The 16,934-nt window shown below is 54.9% G+C and overlaps 1 protein-coding gene across 1 annotated transcript; it reads right to left on the bottom strand.

The window, feature by feature from the left end:
* Positions 1-1,649: 1,649 nt before the first annotated feature.
* On the bottom strand, positions 1,650-15,310 carry CDR2L (cerebellar degeneration related protein 2 like). The gene is made up of 5 exons (XM_004432736.3): positions 14,849-15,310; positions 6,184-6,296; positions 5,728-5,876; positions 5,011-5,175; positions 1,650-4,109 (listed from the first exon to the last, which is right to left on the bottom strand). The coding sequence occupies exons 1-5, from the start codon at positions 14,922-14,924 to the stop codon at positions 3,218-3,220; spliced, it is 1,395 nt and encodes a 464-aa protein (XP_004432793.1). The 5' UTR covers positions 14,925-15,310; the 3' UTR covers positions 1,650-3,217.
* Positions 15,311-16,934: the final 1,624 nt, after the last annotated feature.

Genomic DNA, 16,934 nt, shown 5'->3' with positions numbered 1-16,934 from the left:
TTCTTCTTTTCTGAAATGTACTGGGTCAGACTGGCTCTTAAAACTCAACTTTAGTAGAGATAGGGAACGTGCAGTATTGCATAGTGGCATTGGTCAGGTCTGGGTTCGAATATTTCTATGTGACTTTGAATTACTAACTTAACCCCTAAGCCTCAGGATCGCCATCAGTAAAATAGAGATTTTATAGCTGCCTCATAAGGCAGCTGAGGGTATTAAACACATATAAAGCACTTAACACTGGCTGGTACAAAGTCAGCAGGCAACAAAAGTTAGCTGCTACTAAGGGATGCGAAGTGTGTACAGGGTCGTTGAAGGAACTTTTTCTTTCACAGATCTGATGGCTTTTAGCATTTTTTCTCTGCAACACTGGGTTGGGAAATCCAGTCTGACTAGCTTTATTCCAGACCTCCTTTCCTTCTCTGAGGGCTGGGCAGGCAGCACAGTACATGCCTCCTGGCATGTGTGAGTGGGCACAACTGCCCCCTTCGTCCTGGAAGCTGCTTCCTTCACCACCACCCCTTATCTGCCTAGTTCCCTGAAAACACCCCCAGGCTTTCAGCTCAGGGTTTGCAGGGAGGGTGGTGAAAGGGGGGACCAATTCCCTACAAAGAGTTTCAGTGTATTTGGTCTTGGGATGGGGAATATTGTCAGTCTCAGGAAGGAGAAACAGGAGAAACCTAGGGAGGCAGCCGAGTAAGGGCAAATTAGCAGCAGGAAGAAGGCATGGGAAAAAATATATTCAGAGGGCAATTTAAAAGGCGAGGGAGAGAAGGGTGGCTGGATACAGGCCACAAACAGCTTCCTGTGCTCGGATATGACTGCTCTGGGTATCACACCCACAACGTGCTCTCCATCCCACTGGAGACAGGTCACAGCAGGATGGGAAAATCCGACAGCCACTCGTATGCTGGGCACGTTAAAACCCCCATGCAGTTCAGTTGATGTAAAAAGCATAGAAACTGCCAATATGGGGCCCAGCTCTGGGCTCCCCACACCAAACCGTCCTCACCTCCAGGGTCCAAGGGAGGTTGCTCCTGGCTCCTTCAGGAACGTGGCGGGAGGGGTGTTGGTGGGAGGTCCCTGAGCCTACCTCCCAGGGAAGACTTCGGAAGCTTTTCCACGTGGGATTGGGATCCAGAGCCAGCTGAGTTTTCTGTCTGGAAATGGGAGAGTGGCAAGGCAGCAAGAAACTGACCCCTCAAAGATTCAGGAGCATTTTCTTCAGCTTCTGAAGTCACCTGTGCTGTTGGCAGGTGTGGGTTGGGTGGAGGGATTTGCAAAATCAGTACAGCAAGGAGGGTCCACCCAGCACGGGGCGCCCTGCAAGGCAACATAGCTGGCATTCCATAAATATGGAAACTTCCGAGAGCCTACTATTTAGAGCTGTTTGGCTGCCAGTCACAGGGGAGTGAAGCTCAGGATGGCCCTCCCCCACCATTGCTGTGTGATAGGAGGTGGGTGTGGGAGACACACAGACACAGGACCACGGACCATTCTGCTTTTAGAATACTGATGCGTTTTTTATTAAAGAAGAGAATAAAGCATTTGTAAATATATTTCTCTGATGTATACTTCAAAGGTGATGCTGGTGGGCCGCGACAGAACAGGGGAGCAAATAGGCAGCCCTGCCCCCACCCCGTCCCACCCCACTCCCTCCACCATAGATGACAGAGACACACGGACGGCTGGGAGCTGCCCAGCTCCAAAGGACAAAAGCTTCCAAGATGTGTGAACGGAAGGACCAGCCGACAGCCTCTCATCACAGTGCCGCCCGGAGAACAGGGTGGCGCCTCCAGGGAGGTCAGGCATGCTTGTTAAGAAAACCCCTTTACCCCTCAGAAACGAATAAGGCATGGAAGTTCCCCACTGGGCTCCCAGCACAGAGGCCAGGGCCACTGCCTTCCACTGGGCTGTATGGATCCTCCGATTTCTAGAGTCTCAGGATGGGCAGCAGAAGGAACTGGAAGCCCTGAAGAATATAGCTCAGGGCAAGCTGGGGACCTGGGCATCTCTTAGCTGAAGGCTTTGTGAAGCCTTAACAAGATTAACCCCCTGACCCGGCTGGGTCCTCAAAAGCCCCCCCCCCAAAAGTGGGAGGTTGAGAGCAGGCATTTTATGAGAGGGAGGAGGGAGGAGACATGTTCCCCATCATGGGCCCATTTCAGTACTGTTCAGTGTGGAGTGAGAATCTTGGGCAGGGGCGGACACTGGGACCACTGGCTGGCAGCACATGCCTGGGGCATTCTGGGGGTGGCAGGCATGACCTGCACCGGGGTAGGCCGATGGGGCGCATGGGAGTGAATGAGACATCATGGTCCCTGAGATGGGGGCAGGCAGAGGCCAAGCTTGGTGAGTCAGAGGCGGCGTGCAGAGATGGGGTCTCCCCACGGCCCAGGCCCCTGGAAGGCTTAATGCCCAGAAGGCATTTCCAGGGCTGGAACCTAAGGAGGCTGGGTCTGAGGGAAACGTGCACTGCTGGTGCACGGCTGCCAAGGAGCTCCCTGTTCCCCTCCTCTGATTGGCTACAGATGTGCATTGGGTTGAGGGTCTCCAGGGAGAGGTCCCCCCAACTAGGGCTGGAGTGGGTGGCACCTGGGGCCTGGTTGAGGCTCTCTGCTCTGCATGGCAGGGGCCATCTCTGACCTGGTCAGGACCCTAGGGGTGGAGCAGCTGGTGCTAAGGGAGTGACAGTGCATCACAGCTGGGGAGAAGCAGTGGGTGGTCCAGGAGACCCCTGAAACTTGCAACAGCTGGCTCTGGGGTCTCCCTTCAAGTGTTTCCAGTTGTGGCAAGGGGTCAGGGAGACCTTGCATTGCAAATCTCTCAAAAAAACAGAACTTGGGGAAAAAAAAAGGCCGACTGGTCTAGAATGGCTTTGAGAAGCCTGGCCACAAATCTGAGAGCAAGGCCCAGGGTCAGGAAGCCAGGGGCTGGGGGTGCTGGGAATCCCCAGGGGAGTGGGGACGTTTGGCTTTGAAACTCTGAGCTGTGCCTTTGGGCTGAGTGGAGGGTCCTGGGAGGCAGGATGTGTTGACTGCCTCCCCTTTCAGCAGGGAACATGCTGCATCCCCCACACGCTCCCTGGGTCAGAGAGCGGCCTCCACTAGGATATATTGCTACTAAAGGGCTCCCTCACTCACCAGAGGCTGCATGGCGCAGGCATGAGGGACCCCATGGCCTGACCCTGGGGGCGGCTGCAGGCCGGGGCAGGGAAGGGTCACTTGCTGCTGTGCGTCTTGACTTTGGTGGCATTGATGTCAGCCTTGGTCTTCTGGATCCTGGAGAAGATCTCCTTGAAGAGCGCCTTGTACTCGGGTTGGCTGTGCTCCAGCCGCTTGTCTACCGCCTCCACGTGCTGGCTCAAGCTCTTCTCACCCGCTTTGGCCTCCCCCTGGCCCTCCTCGCCCCCCCGCAGGTCCCTCCACGAGCTGTCCCGGGAGATGGGCCGCGAGGTCTGCACGCCGGCGTGCCGCACCCCGGCCCCGTGCTGCCGGCACTTGCTCAGCAGCTCCTCGTACTTCTCGAGCAGCGCGTGGTACTGCTCGTCCACCTCCCGCAGGATGGACATGCCCCGCTTGCGCACGCTGTTGGCGTGCAGCGTGAGGTTGCCCACGTGCCGGCTGGCAGCGTCTTTGGCCACAATGGCATTGAGTGCCGTGTCACTGCAGCTCTTGCGCACAGCGTGGCCCGGGGAGGCGGCCGGAGAGGAGACACCGTCCTGGGTGCCTGAGTCGTCCCCGCTGCCGGGCTGGGGATCGTCGGCCTCAGGGGCCTGGGTGAGGGGCGCCAGCAGGGCCTCGGCCAGGTGGTCCTCCCGGCCCAGCAGGTAGGTCTTGGCCTGCTTCATCTGCTGCAGCTCCAGCAGCTCTGCCTCCAGCTCCTGCACGCGGAGGCGGCAGCCCTCCATCTCGCACAGCTGCCGCTCCAGCTCCGAGTACTCCTGGAGCACCGCCGCGTACTCGCGCTCCGCCCTCTCCTTGCGCTGCCGCTCCTGGCTCACCTGGGAACGCAGCACGCCCACCAACGTCTGCAGCCGCTCGTTCTCCTGCTCCAGGGGCCGCGGGCCCAGCTCCAGGGAGGAGCTGTGCAGGCGGAAAGCATCCTCACACCTGGGCAGAAGGCGGTAGTCACGGCCAAGGCTCCGGAGCCCAGCCCTGGACACTTACATCTCTCTCCTCCACTGGGCTGGAAACTGTGTTTGCTCCTCTAGATCCACTCTCGGCCCTTCTCCCCCTGCTCTCGACCCTGGGAGGTCGACACCAATGGACTGCTTCAGCCAGGTTTCGGGCTCTCTCCTGAGCTCAGCTAATAGAGGCACCGCAGGAAGTCCGAGGGTGGGAGCAGGAGGTGGTGGGGAATGTCTTCCCCAGGCTCCTTTCCTGGTTAGTGTGGCCAGGCAGCACCCTCCATACCTTCTCGATTCCCATGACCTCCCTTCTAGCCCCTGTAGGCCTAGGGATGGTAACAGCTCCTGGCTATTAAAACCCTGGGGCCCTGCAGTGTCCCTGAGCTCTCCCTCCACCTTGCCCACACCTCTTTATGAATCACTGCTCAATTACTCTGTGCAAGGTGCTGTCTCCTGCCAAGACCCTTACTGAAAGACCCACTAAATACACCATATGTATTCTTACATTAAGAAGTCGTCCCATTAAGAAGATTGAATGGGAACTGAAAGGTGTAGTGGTTAATCCCTCCTGGTTAGAATTCTGGCTTACCAAACAGGAGACCTGGGTAAGACGCATAACCTTTGAGCTTCAATTTCCTCATCTGAGTAGAGGGGATGATAACACACCGCACAGTATTGCCACTTAGAGCAGCGGGCACACGGCCAGTGCTTGGTAAATGCCAGCTGCTGCCTGTTGTTAGCAACAGGACCAGTCTCTCTGATGGCCTGGGCCGTGTACCCACACTCAATCCCACCTGCTGCCGGGTGCCCACCCTCTCCTTCCTCCCCTGGCTGGCCGTCCCAGGCACTCGGAGAGACAGTCCAGGTGTGGGGCCCTCACTTACCGGGGGCTGGTACACAGCTCCTTGAGGCAGGGGAAGGTGTGGATGGTGCGCCTGCGTTCCCGCTTCTCCCGGCGCACTCGCAGCTGCTCCAGGCCCCGCAGCTGCTCCACCTGGGCCTGCAGCTCCTCCACCTGGGCCTGCAGGCGCTCAATGGTGTCCGTCAGCCTGGGGGTGGGGGACAGGCATGAGAGGGACTTTAAGGGGATGGGGCCAGTCCTCCTCACTGAAGCCCTGCGTGCTGGGGCAGATGGGCAGCCTTGAGCCATGCTGCCTGGTGCTGAGGTCAGACGGGGAACTCCCAGGACCCACCCTTCTCCCCCACCTCCCAGGCCGAGCTGACCATTTCCCCTCTGCGCCACCTCAGTTCTTTGTACCCTCTTCTGTCACTTATCACTGCACTGCAATAAAATATTTACCCGCCTGCCTTCCTCCCAGGCTGTGAGCTCCTAGAGGGCGGGACAGTGTCTTTGCATCCCCATCATTATATCCCCAGTGCCTGAACAGAGCCTGGTACATAGCTGGTGCTTAAAGATGGGGTGTCGCCTGAATGTTAAACCACCCAAAATCAACAAGGGCAAACGCACTACCATCCCAGGTTCCCAGGCGTGGGCCTCTAGAAGAAGGAACATGAGTCACATCCACCAGTCCATACACCCACATGCCCACCCAGCCCTGGGCCTCTCCCTCACCTGCCCCCAGCCCTCCCCCGGCCCTCACCCATGGATCTTCTGCTGGGCAGCCTTACTCTCCAGCACCAGCTTCTGGTTGGTCAGCTCCAGGTCTCGGGCCGTCAGGTCCAGCTGCTCGTACACTTTGGCGTGCTGCTCATTCACATGCCGCAGCGTGTCCAGCTGCTTGGTCAGGTACTGGGGGGGCGGGGAGGTTGAGTCACCTTTCAGGACAGGGGTGGGGCAAATGTCTCTGCCTGGACCCCCCTCCCACTTCTAGGAACAGGTTTGCTCTGGGGTATTCGTCCACAGCAGAGTGGGGGTAAAGACAGTGGTACAATAGGGCTGCCTGGAATAGTTATGCAGGTTGTGAACTGCACAAGGCTGTTGGGCCAAGGCTGTGTCTGCTAAGAGTGTGCCTTTCTCTAAGTTGCACAAAGGCACACACAGGCCAAGGGGCCCTTGGTGGGTGGGGCAGCATGTGCAGGGCCTGTGTGGCCCTCACCTCGATCTCCTGCACTTGCTCCTCGTTGGTGGAGTACATCTGCTGCAGGGACTCCTCCAGCTCTTTGTTCCTCTCCAGCAGCGTCTTCCCCAGCTCTGCGGCCAAGTGCAAGTCTGGAGGGGGGTGCAGAAGGTGGGAGAAACATGAACAGTGTGGGAATGAAGTCAGAGGACCCCCACATTCATTATGGGCTGGACCTCAGGGACCCCAAGATGACCAGGACGCAGGGGCCACCCTTGGGAAGCCTCGAGGCCTGGAAGGGGATGCAAGCCGGGAGCTAAACCTTTACACTGGCTGTCGCTTCTACCTGGAAAGTCTTTTCCTCAGACTCGTCCAGGGCTCATGCCTCTCCTCCTTCAAGTCTGTGTTAAATGTCACCTTTTCCATGATGCCTTTCCCCACCCATTGATTGAAAATTGCACCCTCCCCCACCTCGCACTCCCTCCCACTTAATTTTTCTCCTTAGCACTTAGTATCACCATCTAACTTACAAACAACCTGCTCATTTACCTCGTTCGTCTCCCACAACTAACTGTAAGCTCACAGAGCAGGGATTCTGCCTGTCTCATTCACGGACATCCTCGGACCTAGAACAGTACCTGGCACAGAGCAGGTGCCTAATAAATCTTTTCTGAAAGAATGAATGAGTGGAATGTGATAAGAGCATCAACAGACATAGGGGCAAAATGCCCTGGGACGATAGGTAAGGGAGAGTTCACTTTTCCTGGGTACAGCGAGAGGCTCAGGCAATGGGCAGCCTTTGAGTTGGGCTTGGAAGGGTGACTAGGAGCTCACTGAGAGGCGGAGCAGGCAGAAGGGGTTGCTGGGCATTAGAACTGGATGAGGCTTCAGAGCTCTTTGGCCCAACCTTCTTATTTTATGGATAACTTGCCCAAGATCATTAGCTGGGTTATGGCCATGCTGGGAGTAGAATTCAGGGTTCCTCAGCCTGGTCAGGTACCATTTGGTCCTAGTGACACATGACCTTTTCCGAAACCTTCTCCCTTCCCCGGGCAGCCAAACCATCCTCTTCCCTTAGCATCCCTGATTCTTGTACCCTATAGGACGGGAACCTCCTCTCCCCCATCCCAGCCCAAGGTAAATGAACACCTGTCAGAGGGGCTGGGAGGAGATCTGGTCTGTTTTTAGAGGGTTGTGTGGTGGGGAGGGGGAGAAGTTAGAAGGAGGCGGCAGGTGCTGGAATCCCTAAAAATTCTTTCTAGTGTGTCTGCAGTTGTGTGAGGGCACCTAGGCACTTGAGGTGGATATTCCCCCAGATATATGCCTAACTCCTTTTAGAAACAAATGGAATAATATATTTCTAAATATGAATATAAAATATTTATAAAACAAATATTTATACATATATTATTCCCTTTTTAAAAATAATTTTTATTTATTTATTTTTCCCCTGAAGCCCCCGTAGATAGTTGTATGTCATAGCTGCACATCCTTCTAGCTGCTGCATGTGGGACGCGGCCTCAGCACGGCTGGAGAAGCGGTGCCTCGGTGCGCGCCCGGGATTTGAACCCGGGCACCAGCAGCGGAGCGCGCGCACTTAACCGCTAAGCTACGGGGCGGCCCATATTCCCTTTGTTTCTAAAAAGAATTAGGCAGAGTGATGAAAATGGTCTAAAATTGATTGTGGTGATGATTGTACAACTCTGTGAATATACTAAAGAACACTGAGTTGTTTTGTACTTTAAATGAGTGAATTATATGGTGTGTGAATTATATCTCAAAAAAGCTGTTAAAAAAAGATTCAGGCAGCTGTGGGCCCACCCGGTGGCGCAAGCGGTTAAGTGCGCGCGCTCCGCTGCGGCGGCCCGGGTTTCACAGGTTCGGATCCTGGGTGCGCACCGGCGCACTGCTTGGCAAGCCATGCTCTGGCGGTGTCCCATATAAAGTGGAGGAAGATGGGCACGGATGTTAGCCCAGGGCCAGTCTTCCTCAGCAAAAAAAAGAGGAGTATTGGCAGATGTTAGCACAGGGCTGATCGCCTCACAAAAAAAAAAAAAAAAAAGATTTAGGCAGCTGAGACTGGTGGTGGGGAGCAAGGCCCTTAAAGAGGTCCTTAGATGGGCTCAGGCCGAGTTCACAAGGCTATTGCTTTTTAAAAGAGCTTTCGGGGCCGGCCCTGTGGCTTGGCGGTTAAGTGCGCGCGCTCCGCTGCGAGCGCTCCGCTGCGAGCGCTGGCGGCCCGGGGTTTGGATCCCGGGCGCGCACCCACGCACCGCTTCTCCGGCCATGCTGAGGCCACGTCCCACATACAGCAACTAGAAGGATGTGCAACTATGACATACAACTATCTACTGGGGCTTTGGGGGAAAAAAAATAAAAAATAAAAACAAAAGAGCTTTAAGGTTTGTGTTAAGGCACACGACGTAAACAAACAGTACAGAAAGGTTAAAAAACGGTGACAAAAAGTTATTTGAAAATGTACCTCATATATTCTTAGGTCTATAAATGGGAATTCCATAAACAACAGACGCGGCCCCACATGGTTATGAAAGAACGTAGCCATTTGAAAGTAATTAAAGTCACACTGGGGGAGGAGACGGGAGAGACGGAGTATAAGGAAAAGCACCACCTAGAGTAAGGTGCTGTCAACATGCTGGTACCCACCCTTCTAAACAGCTCTCTGTGCTTACAACAGCTATAGATACAATTCTGTGTAAACAGAATCACGTTTTTCTGTACCTGCTCTTTTCTTTTTTAAATTTTTATTTATTTATTTATTTTTTCCCCAAAGCCCCAGTAGATAGTTGTATGTCATAGCTGCACATCCTTCTAGTTGCTGTATGTGGGATGCGGCCTCAGCATGGCCAAGGAAGCGGCGCGTCGGTGTGCGCCTGGGATCCGAACCTGGGCCGCCAGCAGTGGAGCGTGTGCACTTAACGTCTAAGCCACGGTGCCGGCCCTGGACCTGCTCTTTTCATTTAATAATATGGCATAGCTTTCTGTGTCAACATTGATCTACAGGATCGTTTTTAGTGGAGGTGAATATTCTATTGTATGCAGGTCCTTAAATAACCATCCCTAAATAGTATTTATTGTTGGACTTTTAGGGTGTTTTCAATTTTTTTCTCTATTAAAAATGAAACTGTAATTAACTTCATAGTACAAAAATCTTTGCACAAATCACAGCCTATTTCCTGAGGATGCTTTCCTAGAAACAGAATTACCAAGGCCTATTTGATTCATTCTGCCAAAATGCTGTCCAGGAAAGCTTGGGTCTTTTTCCCATCATGAGACTGTTTCTTTTTATTTTTTATTTATTTATTTATTTTTATATTTTATGAGGAAGATCAGCCCTGAGCTAACACCCATGCCAATCCTCCTCTTTTTGCTGAGGAAGACTGGCCCTGAGCTAACATCTGGGCAGATCTTCCTTCACTTTGTGTGGGACCCTGCCACAGCCTGGCCTGACAAGCAGTGTGTCAGTGTGTGCCTGGGATCGTCGGGACCCGGGCTGCCAGCAGTGGAGCGCGCACACTTAACTGCTACGCCACGGGGCCGCTATGCCACAGGGCTGGCCCCAGAGGCTGTTTCTTAAAACAGCCCTCAATCTAGGCTGGTGGTGTCAATCTGGATGAAGACACATGCATGGAAGCAACCGTACTGGGGCTGATGTGATGCGGTCCAGGGATCCAGCTCTTCACCGCCTTCCCTTTTCAGACAGAGATTGTTCTAGGATGCCTAGGGGACAAACAGTCTCTATACCACCCCCTGGCAAGTTTCATAAATACAGTGCTTTCAGCTGAGCCCCTTGCTCGGCCAGGACAGGCCTGGGGTGAGGGTTTTCCTCTTGGAAGAGCCCTGGAGAGCAGTGACTCTGGGGGGCATCTGAGAGCAGAGCCTTGGGCTTTCTTTCAGCCAAGCTGGGGTAGGACTGACATCGCCTTCTGAAAGCCAGATGCGCCTGACCAGACACCAGGCCTGGACAAAAGGCCAAGTCGCTGGTCAGCAACAAACCTGGAGTCTGCTCCCACGCAGAGAGGTGAGGTTTTGAAACAGCCAGAGTGGAGCATCCAGGCTGGGCCTAAGCTGGGAGACGGGCCCTGTGCCCAGATGTCACCCGGAGGCCTTCCCTGGCTGAGAAGGAGTGCAGAGCTCCTATCCTGGAGCAAGGCTGCCATAACAGCTTGGAAAAATAAAAGCCGCTTTCCCGGGCACCTACCTCAGCCACTGAAAAAATACTGAATCATATAAATCTCAGAGAAGAACCCTTAGCTTTGAGCAATGAATTTTCTGATGATGTCAAGAAAAACTAGTTACCTAACACAAACCTAGTAGGGGAATGAGGACACTTGACGTATGAATTTATTAACTATAAGTTGGGCAAGTCTGGAGGCATCTGTCTACAAAGTGTGAAGTTTGATGTTAGGATCACAGAACTGCAGCCCTGTGTTATGTTGGGTGCTGGGTGGAAATTCAGGAGCCCAGCAAGACCACTCCCAGTTCGTGGTGAGGGAGCCACGCCATCTTCCTATTCTCAAATGGGATGGCGAGCATTCGGCTTATCCCCAAATACTATCAAATAATTCAGGTATAAAAGAAAATGATGAACAGAGGGCCATACTCATCAATATTTTCTCCCTTGGGAACTGTCAGGTGGTCTGTGAAGAGGCCACTGCTACTGATAACACCTCCTACATCAGCATCAGGGGACAGGGTCCCTGGGTGGCCTCTGTGGAGCCCCTGCAGCTTAACCTAGAGTCCAAGGCCACAGGCTCAGAGGCGGAGTGAAGAAGGGCCAACAACAACTGCACTTTATGCTTTTCCTTCCACGTGAGCATGTGAGCTGCGTGTGTCTTCCTACTGCCAGCGGGTGGGGGCAGCTGCAAGTCACACTATAAACCAGGGACATTGAAGCTTGTCCTGCGAGGGCAGCGAATGCGACCTGGGTCGCCTAGTGATTCAGGGATGGGAAGGAAGGGAACACAATAGAAGCTGTTTGGGGTGGGGGAGAATCTCAGAGACTGTCTCAGGGAAACTGGATCACGATGCAAGCTAAGCTGGTCAAAGCTGCCAGGAGGGATCACGAGAGAAGTCTAGAAGCTGCAGAGCAGGGGACTGAGTGGAGCCAAGTGTTGGGGAAAGGACATCAGCTAGCTGAGGGCTGGTGATGGCTCCGGTAGGGTGCAGCTCACCCTGGTCCAGAGATGGAGGGAGGCTGGAAGTGGGAGAATGGGAAAGCTGGCTAAGCCAGAAGTAGAAGCCAGAGTAATAAACAGCCTGTCATGGCCAGATGAGTGGTCACACTGGACCAAGTCGGGGAAGGTACTGAGTCCGAACTGGCACCTCCGCTGCCTGGACCCTGGAGTTTTCTGGGGTCTCCTGTAGAGGCTTCGGCAGTTTTGCCCTCTGAATGCCTGCTCAGGTGCTGCCCATGAGCAATTCCCCAGAGGTCTGAGAGGGAATGGCTGGGAGCCATCAGGATGTCTTAGAAAAGAAACCCTGAAATCCCACTGTTCCTCACTGTTTGGGGTCGCGGTGGGGCCCCATAGGCTCCAGGGCAGAGAGGTGGGAAAGGGGCAGGGGACAGGCACAGGGAAGAAGAGACAGAGAGGGCCGGCCCCGTGGCTTGGTGGTTGAGTGAGCGCGCTCCACTGCTGGCGACCCGGGTTCGGATCCCGGGCTCGCACCGACGCGCTGCTTCTCCGGCCATGCTGAGGCCGCGTCCCACATACAGCAACTAGAAGGATGTGCAGCTATGACACACAACTATCTACTGGGGCTCTGGGGGGAAAAATAAATAAATAAAATCTTTAAAAAAAAAAAAAAAGAAGAGACAGAGATACGGCGGGGAAGGAGGCGGTCTGCCACCTGGCAGGGCTGCAGGTGTCCTGCTCACAGCCTCCCGGGGAACCAATGTCAGGGACTCTGGGTCCAGAGAACTGGGGTCATCACCTCCCTCCCCTTGCCATGTTAGAGCTCTCCCCTGAGGCTGACACTCAAGGTCAGGCACCCAGGACTTCAAATCTGTGACTCAGCAGCCATCTCTCAGCCTGGAAAGAGGTACCCACAGGGCCCACCACGCCTGGTCCGAGGTGGGGGAGGGAGACGGGGAGAGAGAGTGCCAGTGCTTAATAATTAACGGCTTTTTCTATTTTTACAGGTGCTTGTGGCAGTGGGCAGAGGGACACAGCGGGAATTGAGGACCTTGCTTGCCCCAATTGCCTCCCTCCACTGGGACAGAAGAGCATCAAAGTCAAACAGGATCTCGATGGCCAAGCTTCCGAAAGTGAGGTCAGGTCTGCCCTCCAGGCAAAGGGAAACAGACACCGAGGGGAGACTGGGCTGGCTGAGCAAACCACTTCCTGGGACACTCAGAGGCAACTAGGGAGCAGCTGAGCAGGAGAGAATTTGGGGAGTGGGTTTAGGGAACGTGGATGCAACAAGCACCTGATCCCCAATGTGGCCAGCCTTTGGCCCATGCTCACTCCCCCATCCAGCTCTCCTTGCCAGCCGCATGCCTGGGACTTCGACCCCCACCGCTAGCACTCTAGATAACTCCTACTTTCCAGTCACATGTGGTCTTTTCACGTTGTTCCATGCCTTGGTACAAGCGTCCCCTCCACCTAGAATGCCTGCCTTCCTTCCTCTGCCCGGGGAGCCCCTACTCACCCTCCAGCTTGGAGAGGCCTTTGCATAAGCCTTTCTGAGTCTCACAGCACAAGGCCCTCCCGCCTCTGTTCTCACTGTCTGCTGCGCCAACGGCTGCTACAGAACCCCTATCCCTTGTGACAGTAGCTAGTTTGATCCCATTTTTGCGTCCTCTGCTGGAATGTAGAGTCCCCTGAGGGCAGATCATGTTCCCAGGCTCAGCACAGCACTGGCCCAAGGCGAGCAGACATTTGGTTTTTGGTCAAAAGCTCTATTTCTTCTGAGACTGTCTCATTTCTGGTATCCCTCCTTGTTTCTGGCTACTATTGGGGTTTCAAGGTGAGGCCCACTGCTGCAGACTAGCAAGGCCAGAAAAGCGGGGGGCTGCTGGGCCCATCCCTCACCCTGGTCCCAGAGCATGGCCACCCAGCTCAGCTGGAATCTCGACACCTCTCCCTCTACGGAAGCAGCACACCTTCCATCCCTACTCCCTGGCTCCTTCCTCCCACATCTGGGCTGGGCATGGTGCCAGAGACTTCTTAGGGGTGCGGGAACGAAATGAGACAGCAACAGTATCAGCATCTGCCTCCCGGGAGGCCATCTTCGGAGGCACTCAGCTTCCAATCTTTCCTTCTGGGCCCACCTCTTCCATGAAGCCCTCTCACTGCATCCTCTCACCTACACTCAGTTACAGGCCCACCACCACCTGCCAGGGCGCACCTAGCGGGGCCAGGGCTGGGACTATTCCCAACTCCCAGAATAGTGTCTGACACTTAAGTGGAGCCTGATAGGTGTTTGTGGGATGCAAAATTTTGGGGGTAATGCCTAGGATGGGGGAGGGGCATGCCAATATTGGGCATCTCACTCTAGGCAGGGAGGCTGAGCGGAGACTCCAGAGCATAGAGTACGGCAGAGTTCAGCCCAGCACCCCCAGTCTCACACTGGTCCCCCAGGGGCTCTGATTAACCCACAGTCCTGAGCACAAGGACAGAGCCTCATCTACCAGCAACTCTGGCCACTTAGGGACTTGGATCAGGGTCAGGAAACAAAGGGCCCGGGATCCGGGTAGATGTCTCACATGAGGGCAAAGCCAGGTGTTGGGGGTGCCTGGTGGATGGAAACCCAAAGGAGGGGGTGTCAGCACGCACTGAACCAGACTTGTGTCCACACCTGCCCAGTTTGCTGGGTGACTGTGGTCACTTCTCCTGGACATGTTTCCTTGTCCTCTCCAGCTCTGACCACCCAAGGATGAGGCGCTTTGGGAAGGCAGGTGGATTTGACTCCCCTTCAGCAGGCCTTGGCCCTGACCCTGTTAGGCCTCCTCCTCCTTCCTGTCCTAACAGCCCCGCCCCCTATTCTGAGTGATGTCACTTCGGCCACCTCATCACCAGCTTCTAACCCCCTTCCAGTCACCCTTTCTGCCCTCAGATGGGGAGGGGGGGGAGGTGGCTCCCTCTTTACTCAGGCTCTAATCTGGCGCATTGCTCAGAATTCCCAAATCTGACGCCCTCCAAACCATGAGCCATTTGGGAGCGGGCCGGGAGGCGAAGGGCCAGGGGGCTCCTCCCTCAGGAAGGCAGATTGAAGACGCGGAGTCTCTGCTTCTCCACCGGCAAGGTCCCCGCACCTCCATCCCCTCCCTGGGGAGATGGGCAGGGAGTTGGGGAAACTTTCTGAGAATCTTAGAGCTCAGGGATCCTGGCAGGGAAGGGTGCCGCTGGATTTGGAATGGGATAACTTCCCCCTACACACACACGCCCCACCCCTCCCAGCAAAACCCAACGAAGGAGTCACCTCCTGGCCTCCGAAGACTTCCAGCCAGTACTCAGGACCCTAAGAATCCCAGAGGCGCCTGGGCAGTTCTGGCCTCTAAGATGGGTTGGGCGAGCTGGGTGAAGTATGCCCCTGTCGTCAGGGGAAAGAGGAAGACCGCTCCCCGACTTTTGCAGGTCTCCGCCGGTCGGGTCCAGGTCCGGGGTGATACGCCCAACAAAGGAGAAGCGGACAGGGGTCGCGGGGCGGACCCCGCTTTCCTGCCCCCCTCCCCCGTGCTCACCCTGCTCCAGGTCCTGTTGGTCATACCAGGGCTCCTCTTCCTCTACAAAGTCCTCCATCCCGGCAGCTTTCCGCATGGCCCCGCGGGCGGCGGGCGGCGGGCGGCGGGTGTGCGCTGCGGCGGCGCAGCTCAGGGCCGGGGCGCGGGGCTCGGGACAATGCGGCGGAAGCGGGTCGGGCCTCCCGCGTCGCGGACTCGGGCTGCAGCGCCCCTGCCCACGCCGCGCCCCCTAGCCATCAGCCGCTGATCAGGCGCCCACGCGGGGCTGGCGCGCCACCGCGGTCTGGCCTGGCCAGGGTCCTGCGGAGCGGAGGGCACTGGGCGGCGGCAGCACAAAGGGTGGAGGGGCGGGGACGGCGGATAGGACGGCAGCAAGAAGGTCCCGGGCCCGCCGGGAGGTCTGGGGCGCTAGGAGCGCGCGGGTGCCGCAGCGGGCGCCCCCTGCCCGGCTCCGGCCCGCTCTGCCCAACGCCCGCCCGGCGACACCGGGAGCCGCCGCTGCATCTTGGCCGGGCCCGCCCCGCGCTTCCCAAGCGGCCCGCTCCGCGGGGTGGGGCCGGCCGCCTCCGACCAATCAGGAGATGTATGCAAAGCTGGAGGCGGGGCCGAGGGCGGGATCTCTCTGGTGCTTTGGTCTGGCTGTTGCTGGATCAACCCCACCTTCCCTCATGTTCGACTCCTTCAGTTTACCGCTCAATCTGAAATTAATTTATTTTGTTTACCTGTTGTTTTGTTTCTCTCCCTCTAGATCTCCTGGAAGCAAGGATCTTTCTCTTGTTCACAGCTAGTTTCTCAGTGCCTAGAACAGGCTGGCCCATTGATACCTTCCATGGACCCTCTTCGAGTGAATGAATATGAATTTACAGTTACCTTTGAGAAGTTGAGTGTTTCAATGCCTGTGGCCGGAAACCTCAGGCCAGGAGTGGCGAAGTTTGAGGGCGTGTTACTTGCATTCTGAGCCCTTCCCTTTACGGTCCTGTTTCCCTCTCTTTGGGATCCATATCCTATATCCAATTATACCCATTAAAACCAAACATAGTTTCACTCATCCACACATTCTTTCCTTAAAGGCGTTTTCAGACTCAAGCACTCATGTAACTCTTTTTATTAGGACCCACAATGTGCCAGTACTGTTGAGGCACCCTGAGTATATCCAGCTCCAAATATATGTGGCAAATGTATCCAACAAAGGACGTGTATCCAGAAAACAGAGAAAGGATATCTGCAAATCCCCAAGAAAAAGAAAGACAATCCAGTAGAAAAGTGGGCAAAAGACTTGATCAGGCACTTCACAAATGACCCATTTGGTGACAAGGTGTTCAACTTTTTTAGAAGGATCAACACCTGTGGGGGAAGAGAAGAAAGCAGGGTTGGCAGAGGGAGAAATTGGGTTGGGATGTGGCCTCGACAAAAGCCTCCCCTGATTCCTGGACAGCTCTGAATCTGTGGGCAACCCTTCAAAGCTATTCTAAGTGGCAGTGAGGGGAGGGCCTTTATATCCTCCTCCCCCCACACACATACCAACCAGTCATTGAATGGATGCAGGCTGCCCCTGGGAAGCAGGTGTGACCTTGGGCAAAGGAGCTCTTTTCAGCTCCTCTCTTCTCAGAGGGGGCTGAAGCTGAGGACTATCTGTCAGCAGCTCTCCTAGCAGCTGGAGGAACAGGTCCTTCAGTCCTGAAGAGAAGTCTGGGGATGCATCACAGCATCCACTATAAACACAGACCCTATAACCCAGCAATTCTGTTCAAATATATGTGCAACAGAAATATGTGCAGATGTTAACTGAAAGACATGTACAAGAATGGTCATAGCAACACTACTGATAATAGTCCAGACTGGAAACAACCCAAATGTCCACCAATAGTCAATGAATAAAATGTGGTGTATTCATGCAACGAAATATTATACCGTACAAATAAAATGTTGAGCGAAAGATGCCAGACACAAAGAGTAAATACGTGTATTAGTTTCCTATTGTTTCTGTAACAAATTACCCCAAATTTAGCAGCTTGAAACGACACAAATTTATTATCTTATAGTTCTGTAGGTTAGAAGTCTGACATGCATTTCAGTGGCTGAAATC

Source organism: Ceratotherium simum, chromosome 16, assembly GCF_057802395.1.
Source record: "Ceratotherium simum simum isolate JZ-2026a chromosome 16, ASM5780239v1, whole genome shotgun sequence".
NCBI classification, from domain to species: domain Eukaryota; kingdom Metazoa; phylum Chordata; class Mammalia; order Perissodactyla; family Rhinocerotidae; genus Ceratotherium; species Ceratotherium simum.
The sequence above is the reverse complement of the archived record's forward strand: the minus strand, read 5'-3'. Positions and strand labels throughout refer to the sequence as shown.